Source organism: Drosophila subobscura, chromosome E (assembly GCF_008121235.1).
Source record: "Drosophila subobscura isolate 14011-0131.10 chromosome E, UCBerk_Dsub_1.0, whole genome shotgun sequence".
NCBI lineage: Eukaryota > Metazoa > Arthropoda > Insecta > Diptera > Drosophilidae > Drosophila > Drosophila subobscura.
Window position 1 is genome coordinate 12163702 of NC_048531.1, and position 23715 is coordinate 12187416.

The 23715-nt window shown below is 45.9% G+C and overlaps 3 protein-coding genes across 8 annotated transcripts in view; 2 read left to right on the forward strand and 1 right to left on the reverse strand.

Moving 5' to 3' along the window:
- LOC117890354 (matrix metalloproteinase-2) overlaps positions 1 to 19520 on the forward strand; it is a 73960-nt gene extending 54440 nt beyond the window's left edge. For both annotated transcript variants that reach the window (XM_034795146.1, XM_034795147.1), the window contains 5 exons: positions 15915 to 16055; positions 16480 to 16625; positions 17205 to 17878; positions 17939 to 18080; positions 18146 to 19520. In XM_034795146.1, the coding sequence (XP_034651037.1) occupies positions 15915 to 16055; positions 16480 to 16625; positions 17205 to 17878; positions 17939 to 18080; positions 18146 to 18672 (1630 nt within the window). In that variant the 3' untranslated portion in view covers positions 18673 to 19520. The remainder of the gene's footprint in view (positions 1 to 15914; positions 16056 to 16479; positions 16626 to 17204; positions 17879 to 17938; positions 18081 to 18145) is intronic.
- Positions 19521 to 20848: 1328 nt separating this feature from the next.
- On the forward strand, positions 20849 to 22659 carry LOC117891384 (alpha-tocopherol transfer protein-like). Of its 4 annotated transcripts, none has more exons than XM_034796825.1 (4): positions 20849 to 20997; positions 21489 to 21823; positions 21888 to 22260; positions 22327 to 22659. In XM_034796825.1, the coding sequence occupies exons 2-4, from the start codon at positions 21516 to 21518 to the stop codon at positions 22579 to 22581; spliced, it is 936 nt and encodes a 311-aa protein (XP_034652716.1). In that variant the 5' UTR covers positions 20849 to 20997; positions 21489 to 21515; the 3' UTR covers positions 22582 to 22659. The 4 variants fall into 4 exon arrangements, with proteins under 4 accessions (XP_034652716.1, XP_034652717.1, XP_034652715.1 ...); XM_034796826.1 differs by having other exon boundaries at positions 20894 to 20912; XM_034796824.1 differs by lacking the exon at positions 20849 to 20997 and adding an exon at positions 21179 to 21196 and having other exon boundaries at positions 21486 to 21823.
- Positions 22591 to 23688, reverse strand: LOC117891389 (glutathione S-transferase theta-1-like). Of its 2 annotated transcripts, XM_034796832.1 has the most exons (5): positions 23503 to 23688; positions 23337 to 23439; positions 22953 to 23269; positions 22695 to 22892; positions 22591 to 22660 (listed from the first exon to the last, which is right to left on the reverse strand). In XM_034796832.1, exons 1-4 carry the CDS (start codon positions 23618 to 23620, stop codon positions 22744 to 22746), a joined length of 687 nt encoding a protein of 228 aa, XP_034652723.1. In that variant the 5' UTR covers positions 23621 to 23688; the 3' UTR covers positions 22591 to 22660; positions 22695 to 22743. The 2 variants fall into 2 exon arrangements, with proteins under 2 accessions (XP_034652723.1, XP_034652722.1); XM_034796831.1 differs by having other exon boundaries at positions 22591 to 22892.
- Positions 23689 to 23715: the final 27 nt, after the last annotated feature.

Here is a 23715-nt window from a genome sequence, read left to right on the forward strand (position 1 = left end):
ACACAACGACAGGCAGGCAGGCAGGCACATGGGGAGACGGGATGGAGGCCATGAATGGCGACAGTCCATAAAAATGGAACGGAACTGCAAGTAAATTAACAGGCAGGACGGGGCGGTCACAAGAAGCTGAAGTCGGCCACACCATCCAAGCGAAAAAGGGACACTCGATGTGGGACCAGAGGATGTCCCATGTAAAGACAACACATAGACAGAGAGCACACACATCCATACATGTATGTAGGCACATGGATAAATGTACATATGAGTGGAGGCCCTCTGCTTTACATAAGGAATACCAACACCCCCATGAGGACACACAGTCGCACAGTCTCCAGCTCCATTTTGTATGGCTCTGGATACTTAAGTTACACAATGACATTTTTCAATGTGTCAGAATTTTATTGTTGCAACTTGGGGCATTGTTGCTGACAACTGACATCTTTCTCTCTGCAGCTGTCAGTTCGCCATGAAGCTGCCGCCAACGCAGTTGTTGCTGTTGCTGTTGATGTAGCGGCTGCTGCTGCTGCTCCTGCTGCTGCTGTTTTTGCTGTTTTGTCTTGAAATGTTGACAACTGTTTTGCCACTTTTGCCGTAATTGAAAAAATCTATTCAAATATTCTACGCTCTGCAACAAAAGAAGCCAAAAAGCATTGAAAACATGGCAACATGAACCTAGAAACAACGAGAAAACCTGAATTTAAAGATAGCATCGAGCGGTGAAGGTGTACCTAAGATGTAATTAAGAGAAAGTTGCTCCGAATATCGATTAGTACTACGAAAATACTTCTAAGAGTAGCTGCAACAATGTTGGAGCTCTGGTTACTGGACTCGAATGAAAGTTGCATTTATTTTCTCGTATTTCTTCGTGAAATTTTCCTTGCCCTGCAATCATTTTAAAGGCAACACACAGCCTTCTCGCATTTCATCTGCCCTTTAGAATTCCATTCGAAGATGACATGCCGTGTGCCTTGTAATTTACCAGAAAATGTCCATCAACTGTGGGGTTTCGTTAATGGATTAAGTCCATGGATGAGGGGCCGCACCAATGAATAAATTGTCAGATGGCATGGCACACAGAAAAGCCCCAAACAGTGGCTCCATGGGTTAACCGCTCCGAGGAAGACCTCGTCCTCCACCGCACACAGACTGTGGGCTTCAAATGGAACATTTCAATATGTTGGCTGGTGGCACTCTTGAAATTTTGCTTAACTCTTAAACTGTGTGGCAAATGCCAACAGTCAACTTTTTGTGTGCGGTTTTTGGTGTTTCGCAACTTTATTTTCCATACCAAAACAGCAGCAAAAGGACTGGACTGGACTGGACTGAACCAAAAGTATTCCACAGTTCGGTCATGGTCTGGTGTGTGAGGGCTTTAAGGCCCGCATTCAGGCTAATAACCAATTTTGCAAATCAGCGTGCAAATTACCCGAAATGGTGCTGGAAATCAGCAACAGCATCCAAATTATCCACTCTCATGGATGGGGCAACCCACCCGCCCCGCCATTATGCTCCGTGTAGTCTGCAGCCGTATTAAGTTCATTTTTCATCTGCCTCATGCATTAAGCAGGCAAAAGTAAGTTGTTGCTTGCCCCCAAAAGCACACACACAGTAGCGTAAAGTCATCCATATCCTTGTACTTGTACATATGTAGAGTTACTTTTTCACTTAGGGTCTTTTGTGTGTTGCCTTTTGGCATGCAAATAAAACGGAACAAGGCAGCAGGCAGCAACAGCAGCAGCAGCAGCAGCAGCCCAAGGGTTGTGGCAAGATACAGAAAGACAGAAAGACAGAGGGAGAGGGGAAGTAAGGCCAGAAAAACCGAGACCAAAAACCATGCCAACTTGAGTCCAACACGTTAGAGGGAACACAGAGCGAGCGCACAATTTGCTTTGGACCTCCGTTTCACTTCCCCCCTTGGCAGCCAAGTTCCAGTAATTCTCCACCACATACCACCGCCTCATGAAGCGCCCCTCTGCCCGTGAAGCATTCCCCTTGAAGCACACAATAAGAAAAATGTTCAAGTGCCAGAATGTGTGCAAAGAACTCAAGTTTTTCCCCAAGAAGGCCCCCACAGAACAGCTCCAGCTTGAGCATCAGCTCCGACTCCGACTCCCATTGTGGATCGCAGTCCTTTTCCATCTTCTTGCTTCTTGCAGATAATTTAAATTGTTTCCATTTGTTTGGTTTGGCTGCCGCTCCGCTCGGGTAGCAGGTCAGTTTTGTTTCAGTTGCATGCTGCTCTCCGCTTTAGCTTTGCTAAGAACTGTAAATTGCTTTAGTTGGCGCACATTTTCATCGCGCTTTTCCAGCGAAACAGCCAAAGGAGCTGAGAGTGGGAACAAACTGCGGGAAAGTGCCGTATTTATGGAAGCAAGTGTGTTCCTGCCTATTGTTCGTTCCAGCTCAACTTATACACAAAACTTATAGAAGGGCATGATGTGCTTATCTATAAAATGGAGTGGCACTGCACTCGCCATTTCCCTTGTGTTCCTTTTTTTGAGTTCAGTTGTTCTTGGGAGCGAGAGCGTTGCATTCCTCTACTTTGGCATTTTTGTCTGGCACTTCAAGAATGTTTTTTTTTTGCAAGAAAATTCTTCTTACTAGCTAAGCTGGAAAATTATTTTTCACTCGATAAATACTTAATTTATTTCCAAGTAAACGGCAGCAATATTTTTATTCTTTAAAGGCAAGAAAAGCTCATGAAATTGAAGCTGCAGCAAAAAATAGATATGTATAGAAAATGCAAAAGTTTAATCTCTGATTTAATCACAAAATCTGTGGAAAGCGTAAAACTTGAATACATATAAGTTCCGCTTGCTGCTCCACAGCATTGTCTTGCATACTTTTGGGGCAAGGACACACACATTATCGCCATGAAACGCTGCTGTTTAGCTTGGAACAAACCGAACAGCCGTCTCTGCCTGACAGCTAATGCACTTAAAACTTCACAAATGTCTTGTCAATGTTTGAATATGGCACCAAACGCCATTAGCAGCAGTTGCACCAACGGCAGCAACAGCCCCAGCTGAAGCTGTAGTTGCAACGCCGGCGACAACGTCAGCGTCAGCGTCAACGATGACTTGAGTGCAAAATTCAATTAACTTGCTTAAGCACGGGGATACCATGGAGCGCACCCAACATTTGCATGTGAGTGTGTGGTGGTGGGTGCTGGTGGGTGGTGCAGCTATCAATTTCATGTCCAATCAAGCCAGCCAGACAGCCAAGAGGTGGAGCAGGTGCTGGGACAACAGCTGGTAAAAGCCATGTGCATTGCCCAAAACCCCGAGCCACTTAAGCAGATGTCAACTTCATTTCGCATATGTGACAGGCAGGCAACTGCACCTGCAGCGGTGATAAGGGGAGCGGAAAGGGAAGGAAAGCCAAGGAAAGCTGTGCGTGATTTTTATCCTTTTAACTATCGCGTCAGCTTGACCCAAAGTTGAAGCAGCTGCGGCCTGGCACCCTCATGCCTTCCTGGCTTGTACTGTCAGCTAATTGCTTTGCGGTTCTCTGTTTATCTTATGCATATCTTGTGGGTATGGGGTGTGGCACACACTTACACACACACAGTGGACATCTACCCTTGACCAAACTCTAATTAAAGCGCTTTGCATAATAAATTAAACACGGAATGCGACTAACTCTGTGACCGCCGCTGCTGTGTGTGGTCGCAGCTGTTTCGCTGTGGCTTCCATGTCACTGCCAAATCGCCTGTCAAATAAGAAAGCATTTTGTCCAAATGTTGCCGCTGTTGGCAACGCGGCAACAAACAACTTTGACATTTTATGATATAACCACACCGCCCCATCAACCCACTGTCACTCAATGATTCTCTCCTACCCGCGAACCCTCCTTCCTCCTCGCTGTCAATTACATCAAAATTGTGAATTTCTCTCTCGTTATGCATTTGACATTTTCGACTCAATATACAACAAATAACTCACATATACGCACACGCAGCTCCCCCCAGATGTAGATATGTACATATATATGTATGTAGTACATATGTACATACATATATACATACATATATGTATGTATACAATTGTAGCTGTATCTGTATATACAATTGAATCTGTCAAACAATGCTGTATACACCTTTTGCATGCCATAAATATATAATCAATGGAGCTTATACAACACGGCCACCGATGGCTGACTGGCTGGCTGGCTGCCTGACTGCCTGACTGTCTAGTGGGCTGGGGAGGCTCGGCCCGGCTCGGGCAATTTGTATGTCTCTTGAAAGGATAATTCCACTTTGTTCTGATTTATTCTGTATGCGAGTTGGAGAGCGGATTCGAATGGGTAAAAGCAATTGGCATTCTTAGAATTAAATTTGATTGTAGTGAATGGGGATCGCAATTGAATGGAATGGAACGGACTGAAGTGGAATGGAAATTTCCTGATAAGCCGCAAAGCTCTGAGGAGAGATGCCAAACGAGTGAATATTAATGAAACCCTTAGTTTCAGAGCTAACATCCGATTGAATAAAGTCACTGGCGGTAGTTCAGGATCTGATTGAGTGTGTGTGTGTGACACGTGGGTGCGTCAGAGTTGCCTGCTCTGCTTTGACATTCAAGCGGATGGCTGGCGTTCCAGCAGCGTATTTACTTACTCATTTCTCTTGCCCAGTTGCATGCCGTTTAAGTTTGGGACACAAACTTTTGCCTCAAACTTCAAAAAGTGTATCCACAAGAAATATTAAGTAAATATGCAATGCAAGAAAATCCAGAGTCCCTCGGTGCATAAATTGAGCAAAAAAGAAAAACAGATGGAAAAAATAGAGCAAAATAAATATATGTATATAAATGTGGAATTGTCATTCTGGCTTTCCCTTTATCGTTTTTCTAGGGTTATCCTTTGCAGCAGTTGCTCCTCTTTTCCACTCTCCGTGTTTTCCTTGTATTTTTTTTTAAGCAATCATTTCCAATACCCTTTCTATTTCCTTTATTTGCTCAATTTCAAATATTTCTTTCATCCATTTAAGTTACCAAGAACTGCCGCCATTCAGTTCCATTTTGAGTTCTCCTGCAAGTTCGCTTGAGTATATTTTTATTGACGATTTGAGTTCACTTTCTACAACCCCAACGATACCCCAAACAGTGGCCAAGTTCCACTCAGGCTTCCCTCTCTCCTCCACCTACACCTACACCCACAACTGCAAATGCAAACAAAACGAAAAGAGGAAAGAGGACAGAAGAACAGACAAACAAAGGCAACAAACATTCGTGTTAACTACACATTTGGGTATTTGTGTATTAACACTTTGGCAGGGAACTGGACCCCAACAACAGTAGCAGCAGCAGCAGCAGCAGGAACAGGAACGGGAGCAGCAGCAGACCTGTGGCCAGTAACAGAACAGGGCTAAGACCGGGCCAAAGGGGGCTAAAGTTTAATTGGCTAGTTTAATTGTCAGTGGGAAAGCACTAGGACCGCCACCGCCACTGCCACTGGCACTGGCATTGGCACAGACATAAAAAACAACAAAGAAATTTAATCAAGCGTCGAACAATTGCAGTCGAGCTTAAATAAAAAGTGCAAACGTTTATTGAGTTTAACGAGCTCTGTCTGCACTCTCTCTCTCCCTCTCTCTCTCTCTCTCTCTCAATGGGCATATGTATTGGTGATTGTATGTGTGTGTGTGTGAGTGGGGAACATGAAAGCACTTTTAGCAAAAGCGATAGCCAAGCGCATGGGGGAGTAGCACGGGAACACAGCTTAATTTAAATGTCACCTGCACTAAACAAACACGCAAGGCGGACAGACGAGAGGGCGTGGACTCATGGCGGAGGAGGGGCGGGTCGGGGCGTGGACGAACAGAGTATGATATTGTTAGTGACACTCTTTCAGCATTAAGTGTGTACATGACACACACAGGCACGCACAGTTACAAATACAGATACAAAAGGGATTGCATATGGCCCGAAGAGAACGACAACACGGTCCAACCCAGGGCTTGCACTTCACAAGCCACTCAAAACATGAATGAACGAACCAAAAGGAATGGGTGAACGCTGATTGGGAAAACATTTAAATACGTAGCTCTGAAATTGAATAATCAAACTCATTTTATAAGTCGGAGAACGTACAGTAAAGCCTCAATATAGTTATCACACAAAGTCGGTCTTGGCAAGAGCAAAAGCGCATCATTTTTCGCAACTTCCATCTCAAACAGCTGCTAAAATATTTTGATTGAATGAAATTATAATAAACACAATTTTCTGTGGAGAATTCTGCCCCTTCCTCCTCCCGCTTACAGCTTCGGCTGCCATCATCGTTAGCGCAGCCAGAAATCATAATGAGGCCAATAAAAATAAATAATTGACAAGTCGGCAAACTGTGAGCCTGTGATGACACTGGCCATTTGGCTAAGCAGAAACTTTTGGCAAGAGGGATGATGATGTCCTGTCCTGTCCCGTCCTGTCCTGTCCTGCGTGTGGGTAATGGGCCGCAGCACATCGCGAGCGTCCCATATCATTATGCATCATTAAGTTGATGGTGTTCCCAGCATCAAGACACTTCGATTTTATGGATGTAGCATATGGATGGCATGCCCCAACACTTCTCCTCCTTCTCCTCCTCAGACGACGGCAACTGCTTATCCCCAGTACAGTCTCCGCCATAGCCATTAACCGCATATTACTCATCGAACAGTATTTTGTGTGGCCTCTTTTCGATTGCCCATAGTTTTATGAGCAAAACTACATTAAGGCTAATATTTGGGACCCAATGGATTTTATGGCAATAGGATGGGCCTTTTACAGTTTCAAATAAATTGAGGGATGAATGGGGGTGACGGGGGATTCTTATTTAAAAATTGTTAATGGCACGATAATGCATTACCGAAGAATAATGAACGAGGGGACCTCTTTAAGTCCGTTCCCCTCTCATACATATATTTGTATATACGAGTTTGTCACCATTAACAAGCACCACACCGCAAGCTGTTGTTGGCTCTTATCCTTTGCTACAACTGTACGTACCTTCCTTGTGGGTGTCCTAACGAGCAACTGAGATAATGAGCGAAATGCACAGGCGACACGGTAGCTAAAAGAATCGCAACCTTATCCGAGTTACATCTAACTTAAGGACAGCACAGGACAGTAGAGGGCAGGACGAACAAGTTGACTCTCGTGTTCCAACTGGCGCTTACGTCAGCTGCAGCAGGCGAGCGAGCACAACTGTACCTCATGGCGTAGTGTTTTCTTTTGCTTCCCGCTGGCTTGTTTGTTGGTTTTGGTTGGCTCTGTTTATTCGTGGGTTTGTTTGCTATAAGTTACCCATTCGCTGGCATCAACTTTTTGGCACATTTGTTTGACAAATTGTTTTGTTTTGGTGGGGCAAGTCGTGCGGAGGGACGTCAGTAATCGATATATGAACGAAGGGATCCCTGAAAGACTGACGCCACCGCCCCCCTTGAATAGTTGTCACAGCAACCGCTTTTTGGGTGCTTACGCTGTCAGCAAAATAAACATAAATCAGTTTATATACATACATATGTACATAAAGTAGCATATGTCTGAATCCCTTATGTACAAGTGACTAAAATTTCAATTCCTTTTTCTTGTTTCTTTGCAGGTGAGTTGTGACTTGTTTCGACACTTTGTTCGCCCTTTGGTGTGTTGTAAAAATCAAAGTACATACTTGGTCCGACACCTCTCATACACTTGCAACACAATGGGGCAGGCAGCCATAGCACTGTCGAAAGGAAAGGCAAAGCCAGAAGAGACAGAGATACATAGAGAGAGAGAGAGAGAGAGAGAGAGAGAGAGAGAGAGAGCGGCAGCGAGAGGTAGCTGAAATCAATAAAGTCGAATGTATCCGTCTGATAGCTGTTTAATGCTCTTACAATATGTCTTTATCTGCCATACAGTCACACACACACACGACCGTCCTTCCGTCCCTTAGCTTCCCATTTCTTCATATAGATTTGCCTTTGACTTTACCTTGAGGCTCCAGTGGAGTGAATGAGGTTGCCCCAAACAATTGACTCTGCACCATGTCCTCATGCTGCCACTGCTCACTGCTCCTGTTTGTGTTTCTTTTGCTGGTTTTAGCTATGCAAAACGATTCGATTCGATAGTAGGAAGCGTTATGGCCTGCAGCTGCAGTTGTTATGATAGCCAAGGGAGCAGGACCCTCTTCTAATGCCAAACAATTTAGTGCAGTGTCAGGGAAAAGGAAAAGGTGCTCTTCTCACCCATTATCCGATTTGCATTTGGGTGAATGCGCTTAAATGTGCAATTCAATTTAAGCAAACTTCTCCACCAACATCCACTCTCCACCATCCAAATGGGGGGCAAGCAGGCAGCAGTTAACCAGAAAAGCAGTGCAAAAAGCAGCTTAGAACCATGGACAGTACCAGTACCAGTAGCAGAACCAGAACCCTCAGCCCGAACTGGCGGTCGACTTAGTGGATGAAAAAAATTCAAAGTCAGTGGAACACAGCTTAAGCGGTTTTTTACACACAGCAGCCAGGACAAGGGGCGCACAAAGTCGGGATAAACACACATGTACAACACACAGTCGTCGTTGTGTCGTTCGGAGGGGGGCTGTGTGGCAGGATGTGGCGCACGGCGAATGGCAAACGGAAACGGTAAAAGGGAAACGAGGGAAAACGGAAAGCAGAGGCATAAGCAAAGTAGATTAAACACCGCAAAGCAGCCGGTGTCCAATGAGTCGCTGTGGCGGTATAGCCGCTGCATGAGGGCTCTGCCTGGTCCCTGGCCAAAAGCTAAAGCAAAAGCCAACAAAGCGCGCTTTAAAATGTCCAGCAAACGAGGTCGCCAGCAGTAGTCTCTCCATACTGCAGTCTCTGCGGTTGCCTGCAACTAACTCCAATATTTAGTAGTTACAGTTACAGTTACAGTTACAGCTGCCACACACAACTTTTGGGCATCAACAAAGTTGATCATCTCTGTGCAGATATGATAACCACTTTTTTGACAAGCGTAATTAAATTACGCACTCGTTGAAAGTTGCCATAATGTTTGGAACAACAAGTTAGTTGAATCAACTATTTATTTAGTTGCAGTATATAATACCATAAAGCTTAAAATCAAAATGAAAATCACAGAAGTTTCAAATTAGTTTTTGGCAATTAACTTACATGAAAAGTAACAAGCTACAAATTATTAGAGCTTTGCAGTTGGTAATCTAAATTGTTTGTTACAACTTTTTGGTGTACAGTTGCGCACTTTGATCCAGCATTACACTGAAATACCATAAATATTTGCTTGCTTTTAATTTGATATTTTGATACACATAAGCCCCCAATTAATTGTTTCATAATTAATACTCGTAAGCACATTAAAAATGTATAATTTTGTATCTGAAGCTGCTGACATTTTAATTGCAAGTATTGATTGCCCATGGCTGATGCAAATATATTCATGGGCCAACATTTTGTGGCAATGTGATATTCGTGTGGCATATTAAATATGCATTAACCGGCAGGTTCACTTCCTCGGGCTGCTTCCTGGTGGCAGTTACGACTCGACTATGCCCCCAATTTGCTTGCTTCAATTTCTTCACCTGTCTCTTGGTCTGCCTTCCCTCTCGCTTGCTCCTTCTGGTAATGTGTTAAATTTTCACACTTGAATTTGCGGTGCGTGTCTGTGTGTGTGTGTGTTTGTGATAGCTGAGTAAATTTGAATTTGATTGAAAAGCATGTGACAGGCGCGCTCCGTTTCATTCCAACTTACAGCAGGTGACGCTCCATTCCCCACCCAGCTCTTTTATCAGGCATCCCGCTCTCGTAACTCCATCTATTTTGTGGTCCTTCTGCCTCACCCTCTCCTGACTCCCCGCGTTGAGATTTAGATAACGTTGCGCATCATTTGGCGCCCGGGCTTGACTGCTTACTTTGCCCCGAGAATGCGGTACGGTACGCCTTTGCTTGTCAAATGGTCTTGTATAGATTTTTCCCACTTTCCCACCATCCATCTATTTGTGTATAGATTTTACCGCTTTCCCCACCGCCCCATTTCTGTGCCAGTGTGTATAGATTTCGCCGCTTTCAGCGCCTTTGTGTGGATCGTTTGCAATGGGTTTTTTTTGTGACAGCTTGTTAGACGTATCCTGCCAAAAGGAAGGGCAACGGCAGCAGGAACAGCCACAGCGACTGCGACGAGAGCTGTGCTGTGTGCATTGAGTGCGGGGAGGCATTGTGCCCTGACAACGATGAATGTAAGCGATTTATTTTATGATTTATTGCGTATACTTATTGTACGTGCGGGGTCCATTTACTATTGCACACACACACACATAGAGAGGGCATTGTTAGCGCTTGCAAATTGTGCAAACGGTTGCGCTGGCACTATGGATTTCCCGTTTTCTTTTCCGCCCCCCAACCGAGAGAAGCATTTAAAAATTGCAATTCACTCAAGTGTCAAATTAGTGCAGGACTCTTTAATCCAGGCTTCCAGTTGATTTCTTATTTTTCGCAATGTTTTATTCTGCATGCAGTGGCTCATAAATAAAACATGAGGCTGCCACTCAATTAGGGACGGGACCGGAGCAGCCACGACAGACCGGGCAGTCCAAGTGCCAAGTGACTTACGATTCAAAATGTATAAAACATGCAATTTGTTTGCCAAAAGTCATGCGTAAAGTGGTCCGGTCCCTTTTCGGGTCCTTTTCTTTCGAAGGACTTCGCACCCCTTCCACGGCACGCCACAGCGATTCCAAATCCAAGCTTTGGCAAAAGTTCTGCAAATGAAGTGCTAAAAGTTGACTGTCTAGACTCTAGGCAAAAAAGAGCCAAACAACAAAGTGAAAACCGGTCGCATTTTGTCTTGCTTTGACTCACTCAACCTGGGTGTGATGTTATTTCGATATGGTATCCATCACAACCTCCTTGAGTGAGCGATAGCAGGATAGAATATCCACAAAGTCGGACAAAAGTGAATGTGAAACAGTTCATGTAATGTTTACATTTTTAACTAAAACAAATTATTTGCAGTGAATATAAGAAAAGTGTTATTTTTTTATCAAGATTCAAATTTGTGTAAAATAAATATAAATTGTTATTTAAAGTAAAGTGAAACACAACAAAATAAATGTGTTACAATTTTGACTGATTCAAATAATGTTGTTGTGGGTTCAAATAGCGTTTTATAAAAGTAAAAAAGGCAAAAAGAAATATATGAATGTGTTTCATTAAGAGCCACAAAAATAAATGAAAATTGAGTGGATCCGCCGGCGGGGCTAATATAATTCCGGAGAAGGCCAATTTAATAATGTCTAATGGCAAGAATCATTTTGGATAATAAATATGTAAACGCATATGGCAGTCGGGCGGAGAGGAATCCTCCAGTAACCCCGGGGGGGCTCAAATGTGGCATGCTCATGTGGCAACTTCTTGTGGCAAATATTTACCTTTTGTGGCATCCATTCCACATGTGCCTCTGCCTCTGTCTCTCTTTATCTCTCTATCTGTGTGTGCGACACTCTATGAGCAAAATAACATTTGCAATTTTAAGCACTTGAGACTGGCAGTCTTCTAAGGAAGTGTGTGTGTTTGTGATGTCCCTGTCAATGTCCCAAATTTCAGGCTAATGACAAATTTCCATTTATTACTCTCGTACTTTTTCGTTATTTCTCTTGTGGTTACATTCTGATTATTTATTAATTAAATTTGTTATGACACGACAAGATGCCAAGTCATTTGTTGCCATGTTTCACTTGTCTTCTGTGTTTGTGTATTGCCTTGCGGCTTACGCCTCTGAGCCACAGGAAAATGCCCTGCACACTGGTGCCCATGTCTGTGGGGCTTTTATTCCAGGGCATAGCCCAGGGCTATTTTTGAGCTATTTTATTGAGATTCATTCCCATGTCAAACCCTTTTTGCACACACTCACCCAGAAGCATCGCATCGGAAGGGCTTACATTTTTAATGCTGAGCAGACTGGTTAAGCTTAATTATGTTTGCAGAAGTTTGGGGACTTACGAGTGTGGGAATGCCAGCTGGGAGACACTTGAGATTCGGGCAGGTGAAATGTGTGAGCTGTGTGAGCGTTGAGGCGCAACATGTGTAGTACCCTTCGTATTTCGAGTTTCTCTTTTAAATTAGCATCGACACAATGGTATGGATGGCATCCTTCTTACCAAACAAACTTTTGGCTGTAATATCCAGAGCAAACAGGCTTGGGATCCACTTTTGTGTCTCGCAAAGAATGGATGTCCTGCGCTCTTGTCACTTCAGAATGTCTCGAGTGTCGAAGGAGCTCTGTATGTGTGTACTTCACTCGATACTCAATATCTTTTCTGTGCTGTACAGATATCTCATGGAATGGCGATGGAGTGTGCTGCTGCTGCTGTAAGAAATATTACTATTGGAAAGTTTTGTGCCACGACAACGAAAAATTACGAAAAATACAATTTTTTATTTTCACGTTCCGCCCCACACTCCACTCTCTCCCTTTCTCCCCTCTCCGCTCCCCGCTCGCATCGTTTTAATTTGTGCGAAATTAAGCAAAAAATAAACTCATTTTGTTGGCATCTGCGATGGCGAAACTTTTTCGATAGCTGTCTGACAAGAAAACCAACAAAAAAAGGACAAAAAGTAAAGCTAGTTTTCGGACACCGAAGATGGAGATACCCTGGGAGATGCATATGGACATACATTTGTTGTTTGCAAGACAGCTACCAAGGCTTCATTCTCCATATATGTACATGTACATGGCAAACATTTATTCCAAATCAAAATACCCTCGAAATGAGTTTGTAGAGAATGCCCCCGAATGCCATCGAGCGCTGGCTGCTGGAAAAACTTTTGGCGGAAGTTGATGGCAGGAAAAGTCGAGTAAAATGTGCATGAAATTGTGTCTGCGAGAAGAGAAATCTATGCGATTGAGGAAAAATTGGAAAATGACGCCCGCCGCTGACTTCCTAGCCACCTTGTCTGAGCCTCTGGGCTTTTCTATTACGCCATCGTACTACCTCATCTATTTTCCCTTTCCCCCTGCTTCTTGGGCGGCTGCAACGACTTGGAGCTGTCTTGACGGGGAGCAAGCAGGGGAGTGCTGTGGAAAGGGGCATGCAAAGCGCTGCCATCGGTGATTTAGTTGTTAGCCTGCGGACAAACATTTCATGGGTCGATGTGTGCCCAATTCAATCAACCGGCAGTGACAGACGGCAGACAGTGGCATTAGGCAGGAGGCAGGAAGCAGGGAGCATGGAGTGTAAGGTTGCCCAGATACCTGTGCTGTGTTCCCCTTGTGCACCTGTCCTTACCTGTCTGTGTGCAATTTTAATCAAAAATCGCATGTGTGCAGCGCTCTGAAATATTGCGACTCGACTGCGTTGGCATAATGGTGACAGCTCTGCAAATGAGCATTGAACATGTCCAATGTGTGCTCGATTGGAAACGGAAAGTACTCATGGATGTAACAAATTTGGGGAAGCGCTTGCCGGCAAGCAGGTTTCGTGGCTACCTTTGGCGATGCTTACGGACAGAGCTTAGCGCTAAAAAGCCTTCGACCAGGATAGCAGTGGAATCGCTGGCTGGCTGGCTGGCTGGTCTAAAGTGAGAGCCATGGCAACCCACTGATTCGATTGCGCAATCCCCCATGTCATGCAGGGGATGCATGCCCTCATCACTGTGTCCGTGCCTCCCGTTTTCCATCCATTTGCCTAATTGTTCAGTTTGTTTTACGTGTAAGGCTACAAATTGGCCGAGACACACGTTTCCCCCAGACACGCCAGACACGTCGAACGGACAAGAGTCGGAGTCGGAGTCCGAGTCCGTTGCTGGCCCTCAGCTCAGCCAGGAATCCATCCCGTTTACAAATTCACGTTCCTGCAGCTTCTGTCGTGCCGTTTGCAGGCCCTGCCTCTCTAGTTCTCTCTGTGGCTCTCTTTGCATTGAGGGTTCATAATAATTTAAATGCTCGGCACACAGGATGACATGGCAAAGACAAACAGAGGTCAAGCCGAAGCGCTACGCTCTGTCAGTGTTGCGGCTGCTGCTGTTTCTGTTGCAACTGGAAATGGCTACGTGACCGGATGCAATGCAATGGCTTGCATTTAAATCCAAACGCAGTGGCAACAAAATTAGCACGACAAAGGGACTCGTACTCGGACTCGTACTGGGGGGCCTCTGCAACAGAGGATTAGACTGGCTGGGTGCTGCGGATGGCTTGAGTTAATTTACCTTCCCCCTGCAACGACAACCTTTTGGACGACAACAAGCGCTGTGCAAATAGGAGAGTGGGGCCACAGTCTGACGAACCGAAAGGCTTGAGCCGGTCCTGCCGCCCGACCAGACGGACGGATCAACAAGCAGAGGCAAACAAATGGCGTTGCAATTGAGCACGTTTTTGTCGAGTCCAGGACGAGGACGAGAACGAGAACGAGGACATGGAAATGAACTGCGACACTGTTTGGGACGACAGTTTTGGAGTCAGAGTCAGAGTCAGAGTTCGAGTGTGAGTCCAGGTCAAGTGGCATGCAGTAGTTGCCAGTACGTGCGCCTAATGATGTTGCAGAGTCGTCTGAAAACAAGAAGGATGATCTATGTATATGTATGTGGATTCCAGCTATATTCAATTATCACCTCTATAACTCGATAGTAAGTCGTACAATCAATCGCTATCGGTGTCATTCAATCGTCAAAGAGCGCCCCCTCGAAAACACTCAATTAGCTGAGCGCGGCAATTTGCATGGAAATTCCCGAATATCCCCACTCGAAGGACAGAAACGTGCCCCTGGCTCAATGGCTTGACAAAATTTGATTGGAAACAAAGCAGTTAGTGGAAGCCTGGCCAAAGGAAATGGCCAAAAGAGAAGCTGGCCAATTTACGTGGAAGCGATCACGGTTACGGCACCAAATGGCAATGGCAATGGCTATGGAACGCCCCGCCCCAATGCATATTGAAGGAGAACGGACACGCACGTAAAAGCCTGTATTCGGGCAAACAGGAGAAGAACAAAACAAGAGCAAAAGGAAAGCCAAACTAGAAAAAATAGAATGGAAATTAAGGAACAGGAGGCCACACGCAGCATAAGCCCGGGCAGGGTAGGACAGGAGAAAGGGCAGCAGCTGGGCCTTGCGTCTGGTCCAGGTCCTGGTCCAGGGGCTTTAGGTAAACCACAAGAAAGATCAACTTTTCTGGCCCTCTGTTCCACTTCCTGCCTTCGTCTACGTCTCCGTTTTTCCATTTTTTTCCTGTTGCGTTAGTTAACAAAAGCAACAGCAGAAACAACAGCGGCAGCAGACGCACTCCGGCATAAAAGAAACATAACTAATTTGCATAAAATGTGGAAACAGTGCCGAAAACACACACAGATAGAAAAGGGCTCCATGTCAGAGATGGAGCTGGTGCTGCTGCTGTGGACTGGGGACGGTGGACTACGGGACAAACTTTGCTGACTGAAATCGAGTAAAACCGTAAGTGGAGAGTTGCCCTCGCCTTGGAGCGCTGTTGCCCAGTACAGACCGGGTCCAGTCCTAGATCCAGCTTCAGGTACGGTTACACATTTTGTGTGTTTGCCAAAAACTTTGACACAAAATTTACAAAACTCTAAACTAAGTGAAAACCACCAAAAGTCCGACCCGCCTTCGTCTTTGGCCATTATGGGGGTGATGGGAGGCTGAAATAAAAGAAACTTTTACCATGACAAAGTGAAAGTGCCCGCACAGGGGCACAGGGAGGGCTGTGTGAGTTCTGGCCACCATATTAGCGGTTTCTTCTCCTGTCTTGCAAGTCACGGCGACAGATAAGCGACAAAGTTGAGGTCCAACTAGGAGAAACATACTCGCATATCGTAAAGTTTTGCCTCAAAAGGGGAACATATTATGCATGTGTTATCCATACTGGGGGAATCCTTTTCAGGCCTAATATATCCTGTAAAGGGAGAGTATTTGAAACTGTCACTGATGTCATATCTTTTTGTCTTCTTTCTCGTTTTAGCCTGGTCAACCAAACGATGCCGGATGCGGGCAAGATTCGAATGATGGTGGCCCGCGCACTGAGCGTGTGGGAGAATAACTCCAAGCTGACGTTCCGCGAGGTGTACAGCGATCAGGCGGACATCCAAGTGCTCTTTGCACGGTACGTATTGTGGGGATGGGTATTCGGGATGGGCTGCGATGGGTGCCATAAAAAAACGCGTGTCTTTAGTGCCATAAACATGGGCCACCAGCCAAAAAACCCATAAAAAGTGCACTTAAAACCAGGCAAACGATAAATAAGCCACGTATTAAACCATGGAGCTGGAACAGGAGCTATAGCCGATGACGATACCGATGATGAAATGCCAGCAATGACAATGTCAATGAACATGCCCATGCACCCAGCTGCATGACTGTGGCAGGGCGAATCAAAGAGTTTATGTGGCAGCTGCTTGTTCTTAGATAAGCTGTGAATATGAGCTTGCCTTTAGCTTTGGTCGTAATTTTTATGAAATCCCGAGACACATGGACTAATCCTGGAACAATCCCACCCCAAACCCCCTGTTTCTCTTTGATTTTTGCAGTCTCCAGCACGGCGATGGCTATAAATTCGATGGTCCCGGCCAGGTGCTGGCCCATGCCTTTTATCCCGGCGAAGGACGTGGCGGCGATGCCCATTTCGATGCGGACGAGACATGGAACTTTGACGGCAACGCGGACGACAGTCGAGGTGCGTGTTGTACAGCTTACACTATGTAAATATGTACAAGTAAATGCAGTTTACATCATAATTGCATTCACTTTTTGACGTAAATTAATTAAATTAGTTAATGATCATGTTACGTGGTCATGCGGAGTATGTTGTGGCAGCCACACTTCGGGCAAAATCAATAAAAATTGCATACGCGGCGGCGACCACTGCAACCATGACTGGCGACGCGTCGCCTGCTGCCTGCTGCATGCCGCATGGCTCATGTCCCATGCCGCATGCCGCTGGCGTTTTGTAATTTAGCACAATAAATCTCCTGCTCCTCGCACCACACCGCACCACGCCCTCGTGCCCTGTGCTTCGGCATTTTTAATGGCTTTTAATGCCAATAAAAAATTGTCAGCATGACGCGTGACGTTGGCAGCCATTATAAAATGTTGCAAGCGTCGCCATTTTTATGCCACTTACAAAGTCGTCAAGGCGACGTCGACGCCTTTGGCCCTGCCTTGGCCAGGACTCCCTGTCACTCCCTGCCATTAACCAGTCAGCCGTATTTATGTTGCATTTCATTTCATTTGTTGGCATTCCATGTCGTTGCAGGAACCAACTTTCTGAATGTGGCGCTGCACGAACTGGGTCACTCCCTGGGACTGGGCCACTCCTCGGACTCGGATGCGGTCATGTTCCCATGGTACCAGAACAACGAGGTGGATGGCAAGCTGCCGGACGACGACCGCACTGGCATTCAGGAGCTGTACGGCTCCAAGGAGAAGACCTGGGGACCTTACCGCCCGCGCACCACACCGAGCACCACGACCACCAGCACCACGATGCGAACGCTCAGCTACTATCCCCAGAGGCCCAACAATCGGCCGCGGTATCCCTCGAACTATGATCCCAACAGGGATCGCGAGCGAGAACAGGAGCGGGAGCGGCAGAGGCAGCAACGGGAGCGGGAGGAGGAACGGGCACGTGAAAGGGAGCGAGAACAGGAGCGAGCACGGGAGCGCGAGGAGAGGGAGAGGCAGAGGGACAGAGAGCGTGAGCGTGAGCGGGAAAGGGAAAGGGAGCGCATGACAACCACCACAAGGACGCCAACGACGCCTACCCAGCAGCCAAGGCCGCGACCGTATCCAACCACAGGACAGCGGCAGCACCAGCATCACAACCACCACAGGCCGCACAAGCCGCGCAAGCCGAAGCCCGACAGCTGCATGACCAGCTACGATGCCATTTCCATGATACGCGGCGAACTGTTCATCTTCAGGGGACAGGTAGGCTGCCACCGGAGCCATGGTGTCGCAATCAGTGGCTCAACTCTTCTTCCTTTGCAGTTCCTTTGGCGCATCGGGGCACGCGGCATGTATCCTGGCTACCCAACGGAAACGCGCCGCCACTGGGCAGCTCTGCCCGAGAACTTCACCAGAGTCGATGCGGTGTACGAGAACAAGCAGCGCCAGATCGTCTTCTTTATTGGTGAGGAAGGAAAACCTTGGTCCTTTTCTGCGGAATTTACATTGGTTTCCTCTTTCGCCCCGCAGGTCGCCAGTACTATGTGTTCAATTCGGTTACCTTGGCCAACGGCTATCCCAAGCCACTGGCCAGCCTGGGGCTGCCTCCGACATTGTCGCACATTGATGCCTCGTTCGTGTGGGGCCACAACAACCGCACGTATTTGACCAGTGGCACCCTCTACTGGCGCATCGATGACTACACGGGGCAGGTGGAGCTGGATTATCCGCGGGACATGAGCATTTGGTCGGGCGTGGGCTACAACATCGATGCCGCCTTCCAGTACATCGATGGCAAGACGTACTTCTTCAAGAACCTCGGCTACTGGGAGTTCAACGACGATCGCATGAAGGTGGCCCACGCCAAGGCGAAGCTGTCGTCGCGCAAATGGATGCAGTGCGCTCGTAGCGTCAACGAAGTGGACGACGAGCAGCGCTATACGGCGCCCCTGGTCTCCGGCGAGGAAGAGACAACGGAGGCGAGCGGCGCAAGGGAACGTCGGATCAGTCTCTATCTGCTTCTGTCCCTGCTGCTCGCCACAGCTTGGAGCAGTTAAGACTCAACGGAGGGCCTAGGTTTAGCCACACTTAGCAGTAAGCGCCTCGATTCGCCTCATTTGGATGCGGATCCCTCATTTCCCCCACAACCAGCACTTACACACATACATATATAAATACATACATACGAATACGAGTATAAATAGATGTTACTTTGAGCAGAGCGCAACTGTGTGACAGTCTGGCGCTTGATTGCCCCCAAAGACGACACCCGAGCGGCCTTTTATAGAATTAAGGGCACAAAAATTAGCAGTCAAGTGGCAATCATCCATAGGCGCAGGAGTCTAGAACTCGCCACTTGCTGACTCATCCTTGGACACTTGCCAATCGTGGACACTGGAGCACCAATAGCAGGGCTGTTTCACCAGATCTATATACGATGAATAAGAGATACATATATATAGATAACAAGATAAAACATACATATACCTTAGCAATACGAGTACGTAGGTGTAGAGCATATGCATGCATACCGGAAAAGTCGACCATTTAGGATTACCCATGATGGAAATTTCGGAACCACAACTGCCTTATAATTAAGTACAGTATTGCTTCTGAGTGACGGAACAGGCACGGATCCATCCAGCTGAGAGCTGTGAGCTGTCCACCTGCCCTGTCTCTATCTATTTTTCATTTGACCGAACCTTTCTAACTTTTTATATATAAATGTGATATTATCATAAATTCGCGATGGGAAACGCGCGATTGTAAACGAAAGAAAATCTCAAGCAAACACACAAACCCAAGTTAAACTATTGCATTTTTGGTAAGAATTTAGTTTATTGTACCTACGCATAAGAGATACTTACTTAAAGAAAGAGAAATTAAATAAAATCAATTCAGTAAATGCGTTGTTCCTTTTTTATGTGTGGTGAACAAGTGGAAACAACTAGCCAGGCTGTCGATTAATGTATCTTGAGTACAAAAATGAGTTGTTGAACATTTATGATATTTGAGAAAATGGTGAACTGATTGGTAGGATTGGTAGGATACACAGGGATAAACCCAAACCAAGTGGCAAAAATAATCAGCCTCCAAAATGACAAACAACGAACAATTTCAGACCCACAGTACCAGGAGAACAGAAATCAGCAAGAAGCAACTTTGCGTTCCTTCATCCCCAAAAGTATGCTATGCTTTAAAATTAAAGTGTAGCAACATAAATTGTGCAAAATCTTTCGTTGTTTTCTACTTTCTGTTCGCCTGGTATCAGCTGATCTTAGAAACACGAAATCTCGGTTTCAGCGCCACCAAAATCAGGGTGATTTTTTAAGACAACAACAAATTTAGTTCGAACCCTTTTAAAAATGCATAAAACCATTCAACCATGTACAAAAACCGGTGAACCATTGCAGGATTGAGAATAATTTAGTTTAGTGGACTTAGTTTTATTTGTGAAGAGCTAATGGTTTCCGTTTATGAATCGTGATGAAATCAAACGTCAGAGAATACGAAACAGCCATATCTTTCTCAGTCTCAATTATGGCCTGCTATAAAGTGGATGTATTCACAATGAGTTGGATATTTTGATTTGGTAGTTTGGCTCTCTGTGACAAGGACAAAAGATACCCCAGAAACAAGTCCAGGCTGATAACAAAATTATCGTGTTTGGAGCTATACAACGAAGCAACAAATAAAGGGAATAACAGCTAGAACAGATGTATCATGTTCAGCGATAATATCGTTATCTCTATACAGACAGGGTTCTACATAGACTTCCATTTAGTGGTAGTAATAGTGTAGGTGGACTTATTGATATCAGCGAAGGTGCAGGTGTACGTATTGATATTCGTATCTTTCCAGTATGTACATACATATATATGTACATACATATATGGAAACTTATTCACGGGAATTGTACATAAATGGAAAACCTTAGTAATGATTTCCTGTCGGGTCATTGATTGGTAACCATTCTGATGAACAGGAGATTCCCCATAAGTATAAATGCAGGGAATGGACTCCGATCAACTTGTTTTATATCTTATCTCCAGGTGTTAGCTGCCGGTTGACACAAGGCGTTAATTTTGTGTAACAGTTACCAGTCGCTACCCTCGGCGATCTCTCACTCTCCCTATGTTGATTCGTTTAACTGTCATTAGGCTATGCGTCATTGGCCGTGACGTCCGCAAGGTTCTCCAAACATAGAGAACCAAAATCGGCTATGCCATGCCGAGGCGGTGGCAGTCGCGCGCCCACAGTCAAAGTCAGCGGTTCGCCATTCTAATTTTGCGACGAGGTGCTCAAACATACGTACTATAAACGAGCCGACCAATTTATATATATATGTATATATAACTGCTAATATTAAATTAAAGACAATTGTGAGTAGAGGTCGGACAATGTGGAATTTATACAAAGCCAGTCACAGTCTGTATGCTAAGTGCCACGGCAAGACCAACCGATATCAAGGGTATTGTGCGAGCAGTCTCCAAAAAGATTGGAGATCCATGCTGATAAGCGATACTCGTATCTTGACTTATCGCTGGACGATTGTCTGATTGTGCCGGTGCACCCACGATGTAAACTAAACCAAATTGATGGCCATAACTAATCGGGTCCACAGCGACTATCTCTTAATCGCTGTTTAAGCACAAGCGACTAATCTAATCGAATACTTTGTCATACTCAATGACGAATTATTGAGACTAGCCAGCTACAGCCATATGGCTACCACTTATTATCTAATCAACCAGAAGAGACACCACTTACCAGTCAACAACTTGGCGGAAAGGGGGCCGTAGTGGGGCAAGCTGACTAATAAGGCCTCGACAAAATTTCAATAAATCAAACTCTATGCCTTTGCATTGGACAGGTAGGTGGTGATAAGGAGCGCGTTGCCATGCCCGACCCGAAGTCCATACGCAGACTGAGCCCTGAGCTCGCCACCAAGGCCCAGAAGGAGCTGGGAGAGGTGCCCGACCGGATCGAGGAGGATATTGAAACGCTGCGCACTTGGATCTCAAAGCAGCCGCATCTGACGGCCCGCCAGGACTCCCAGTTCCTGGTCGCCTTCCTGCGCGGCTGTAAGTACAGCCTCGAGAAGACCAAGCTGAAGCTGGACAACTTCTACGCCATGCGCGGCGCCGTTCCTGAGCTCTACAAGAACCGCTTTGTGGGAGAGAAGCAGCTGGGCATACTCGAAACAGGGTAAGCTCGACCTGGCATCAGATGGCATACCAGAATATTCTCAATATCGTGTACTATATTTTAGCTGCCTTCTCCGCTTGCCCCAGCCACTGCAACCGGATGGACCACGCATTCACATCTCCCGTTACGGCCTGTACGACTCCAAGAAGTACTCCATCGCAGAGGTTGTGCAGGTTAGCACCATGATGGGCGAGATTCAGATACGAGAGGATGACAACGCCATGATTTCCGGCTTTGTTGAGATCATCGACATGAAGGGCGTTGGGGCAGGTCATATATTCCAGTTCGATGCTGTCCTGGTCAAGAAGCTCGCCGTTCTCGGTGACAAGGCACTGCCCTACAGGCCCAAGGGCTTCCACTTTGTTAATGCCCCAGCCAGTGCCGAGACTATGATGTCCATTGCCAAGAGTCTGATGAGTGAGAAGATTCGAAAACGAGTAAGTTATAGGCCACCCTCCTCAAGTTGATTGACAGCTAAGCTAATCGTTCGATTCTTCTCATAGTTTCACATACACTCCAAGCTGGAGAGCCTCTACAAATACGTGCCCAAGGAATGCCTGCCCGCCGAATACGGTGGCAGCAATGGAACCATACAAGACGTGGTCACCACATGGAGGGAAAAACTATTTTCCTACCAGAAGTTCTTCGAGGAGGAGGTGTCGTACGGCACAAATGAGAAGCTGAGGCGGGGTGAGGCAATCAACGCCGAATCGCTCTTTGGCATTGATGGATCTTTTAGGAAACTTGACATCGACTAGCCTAAGCACTTAGTAAATAGTTATTTAATAATGAGTTCTAATGAATACAAAACAAAAAAAAAACACTCTAAAAAGGCACGTGGCAGTGACTGAACAATATACAGATACAGATATCGGAAAATATTAACAAATGCAAATGCGACTGGTACGATTCCCAGAATTTTAAACCTTGGCACTGACTGCCTGCTTGCTCTTCTCGTACACAAAATTGTGGGCCTCGTCAAAGTAGGGATTGGAAGATTCGCGCACTCGTGCCAGCCACTTGGCTACCTTGGGAAACTGCTTCTCGCTCACATTGTACTGACAGAGCTCTGTAAATAATTTGCTATATCAGTTAAGTGCACTCTTTGAACAAATTCGGTTCGACTTACTCATTTGATTTATTTCGGAAGCACCAAAAATATCGGCCACAGTCAGCTGGTCCCCAATTAGAAAGTCCTTTTCCAGCCAGAGGCGCTCCACGAGTCCCAAGTTGGTCTCCACATCCTTAACCAACTTTTGAATCTGGTCGGTCTTTGGCATTGGGGCAATGCCGTTGACGGGATACAACCAGACACTCCGAAAGAAGAGTCCGCATGGCACTCGAATGCCCAAATGCTGCCACTCCAGAAACTCGTCCACGCGGGCACGTGCCTCCAATGACTTGGGATAGAGCTTCTCGCTGAACTGACCTTTGTCTGAAAGATAACTGCAAGAGGCAAAGGAAATATATATGAAAAATGTACATATAATATATGTTGCAGGCATGGACCTACCGCACAATAGCCACACTTTCGGACAACTGAAAGTTGCCATCCACTATAGCTGGAACCTTCTGAAAGCGATTGATCTTCTTGTACTCGTCCGTCAATTGCTCACCTGCAAGAAGTCAGAAAACATGAATTTAATCGGCCGGCTAGATCGAGGTTACGAGGTTCTCACGTTTTCGAAGTGCCACGGGGCAGTCATCAAATGGGGTCTTGCCCAATTTCATTCCAATCCATAGCGCACGGGATGGCTGCGACAAGAAATCATAATAGTACTTAATTGCCTTGGACATTTTAATTCTCTGCTGCAAATTTCAAGGTACGGCACGAAATTCGGGCAAAACTTTTTATGGAAACGAACAGCTGACAGAAAAAGCTCAGGTCAGTA

Bases quoted from the DNA above. Each gene is read 5' to 3' on its own strand.
- LOC117891384 (XM_034796823.1), top strand. The intron at 21,824-21,887 runs GTAAGCTCGACC...ACTATATTTTAG, and splicing joins CTGGGCATACTCGAAACAGG to CTGCCTTCTCCGCTTGCCCC. The intron at 22,261-22,326 runs GTAAGTTATAGG...TTCTTCTCATAG, and splicing joins GTGAGAAGATTCGAAAACGA to TTTCACATACACTCCAAGCT.
- LOC117891389 (XM_034796832.1), bottom strand. From the start codon at position 23,620: ATGTCCAAGGCAATTAAGTACTATTATGATTTCTTGTCGCAGCCATCC. The intron at 23,440-23,502 runs GTGAGAACCTCG...GACTTCTTGCAG, and splicing joins CCCCGTGGCACTTCGAAAAC to GTGAGCAATTGACGGACGAG. The intron at 22,893-22,952 runs GTAAGTCGAACC...AATTATTTACAG, and splicing joins TTCCGAAATAAATCAAATGA to AGCTCTGTCAGTACAATGTG.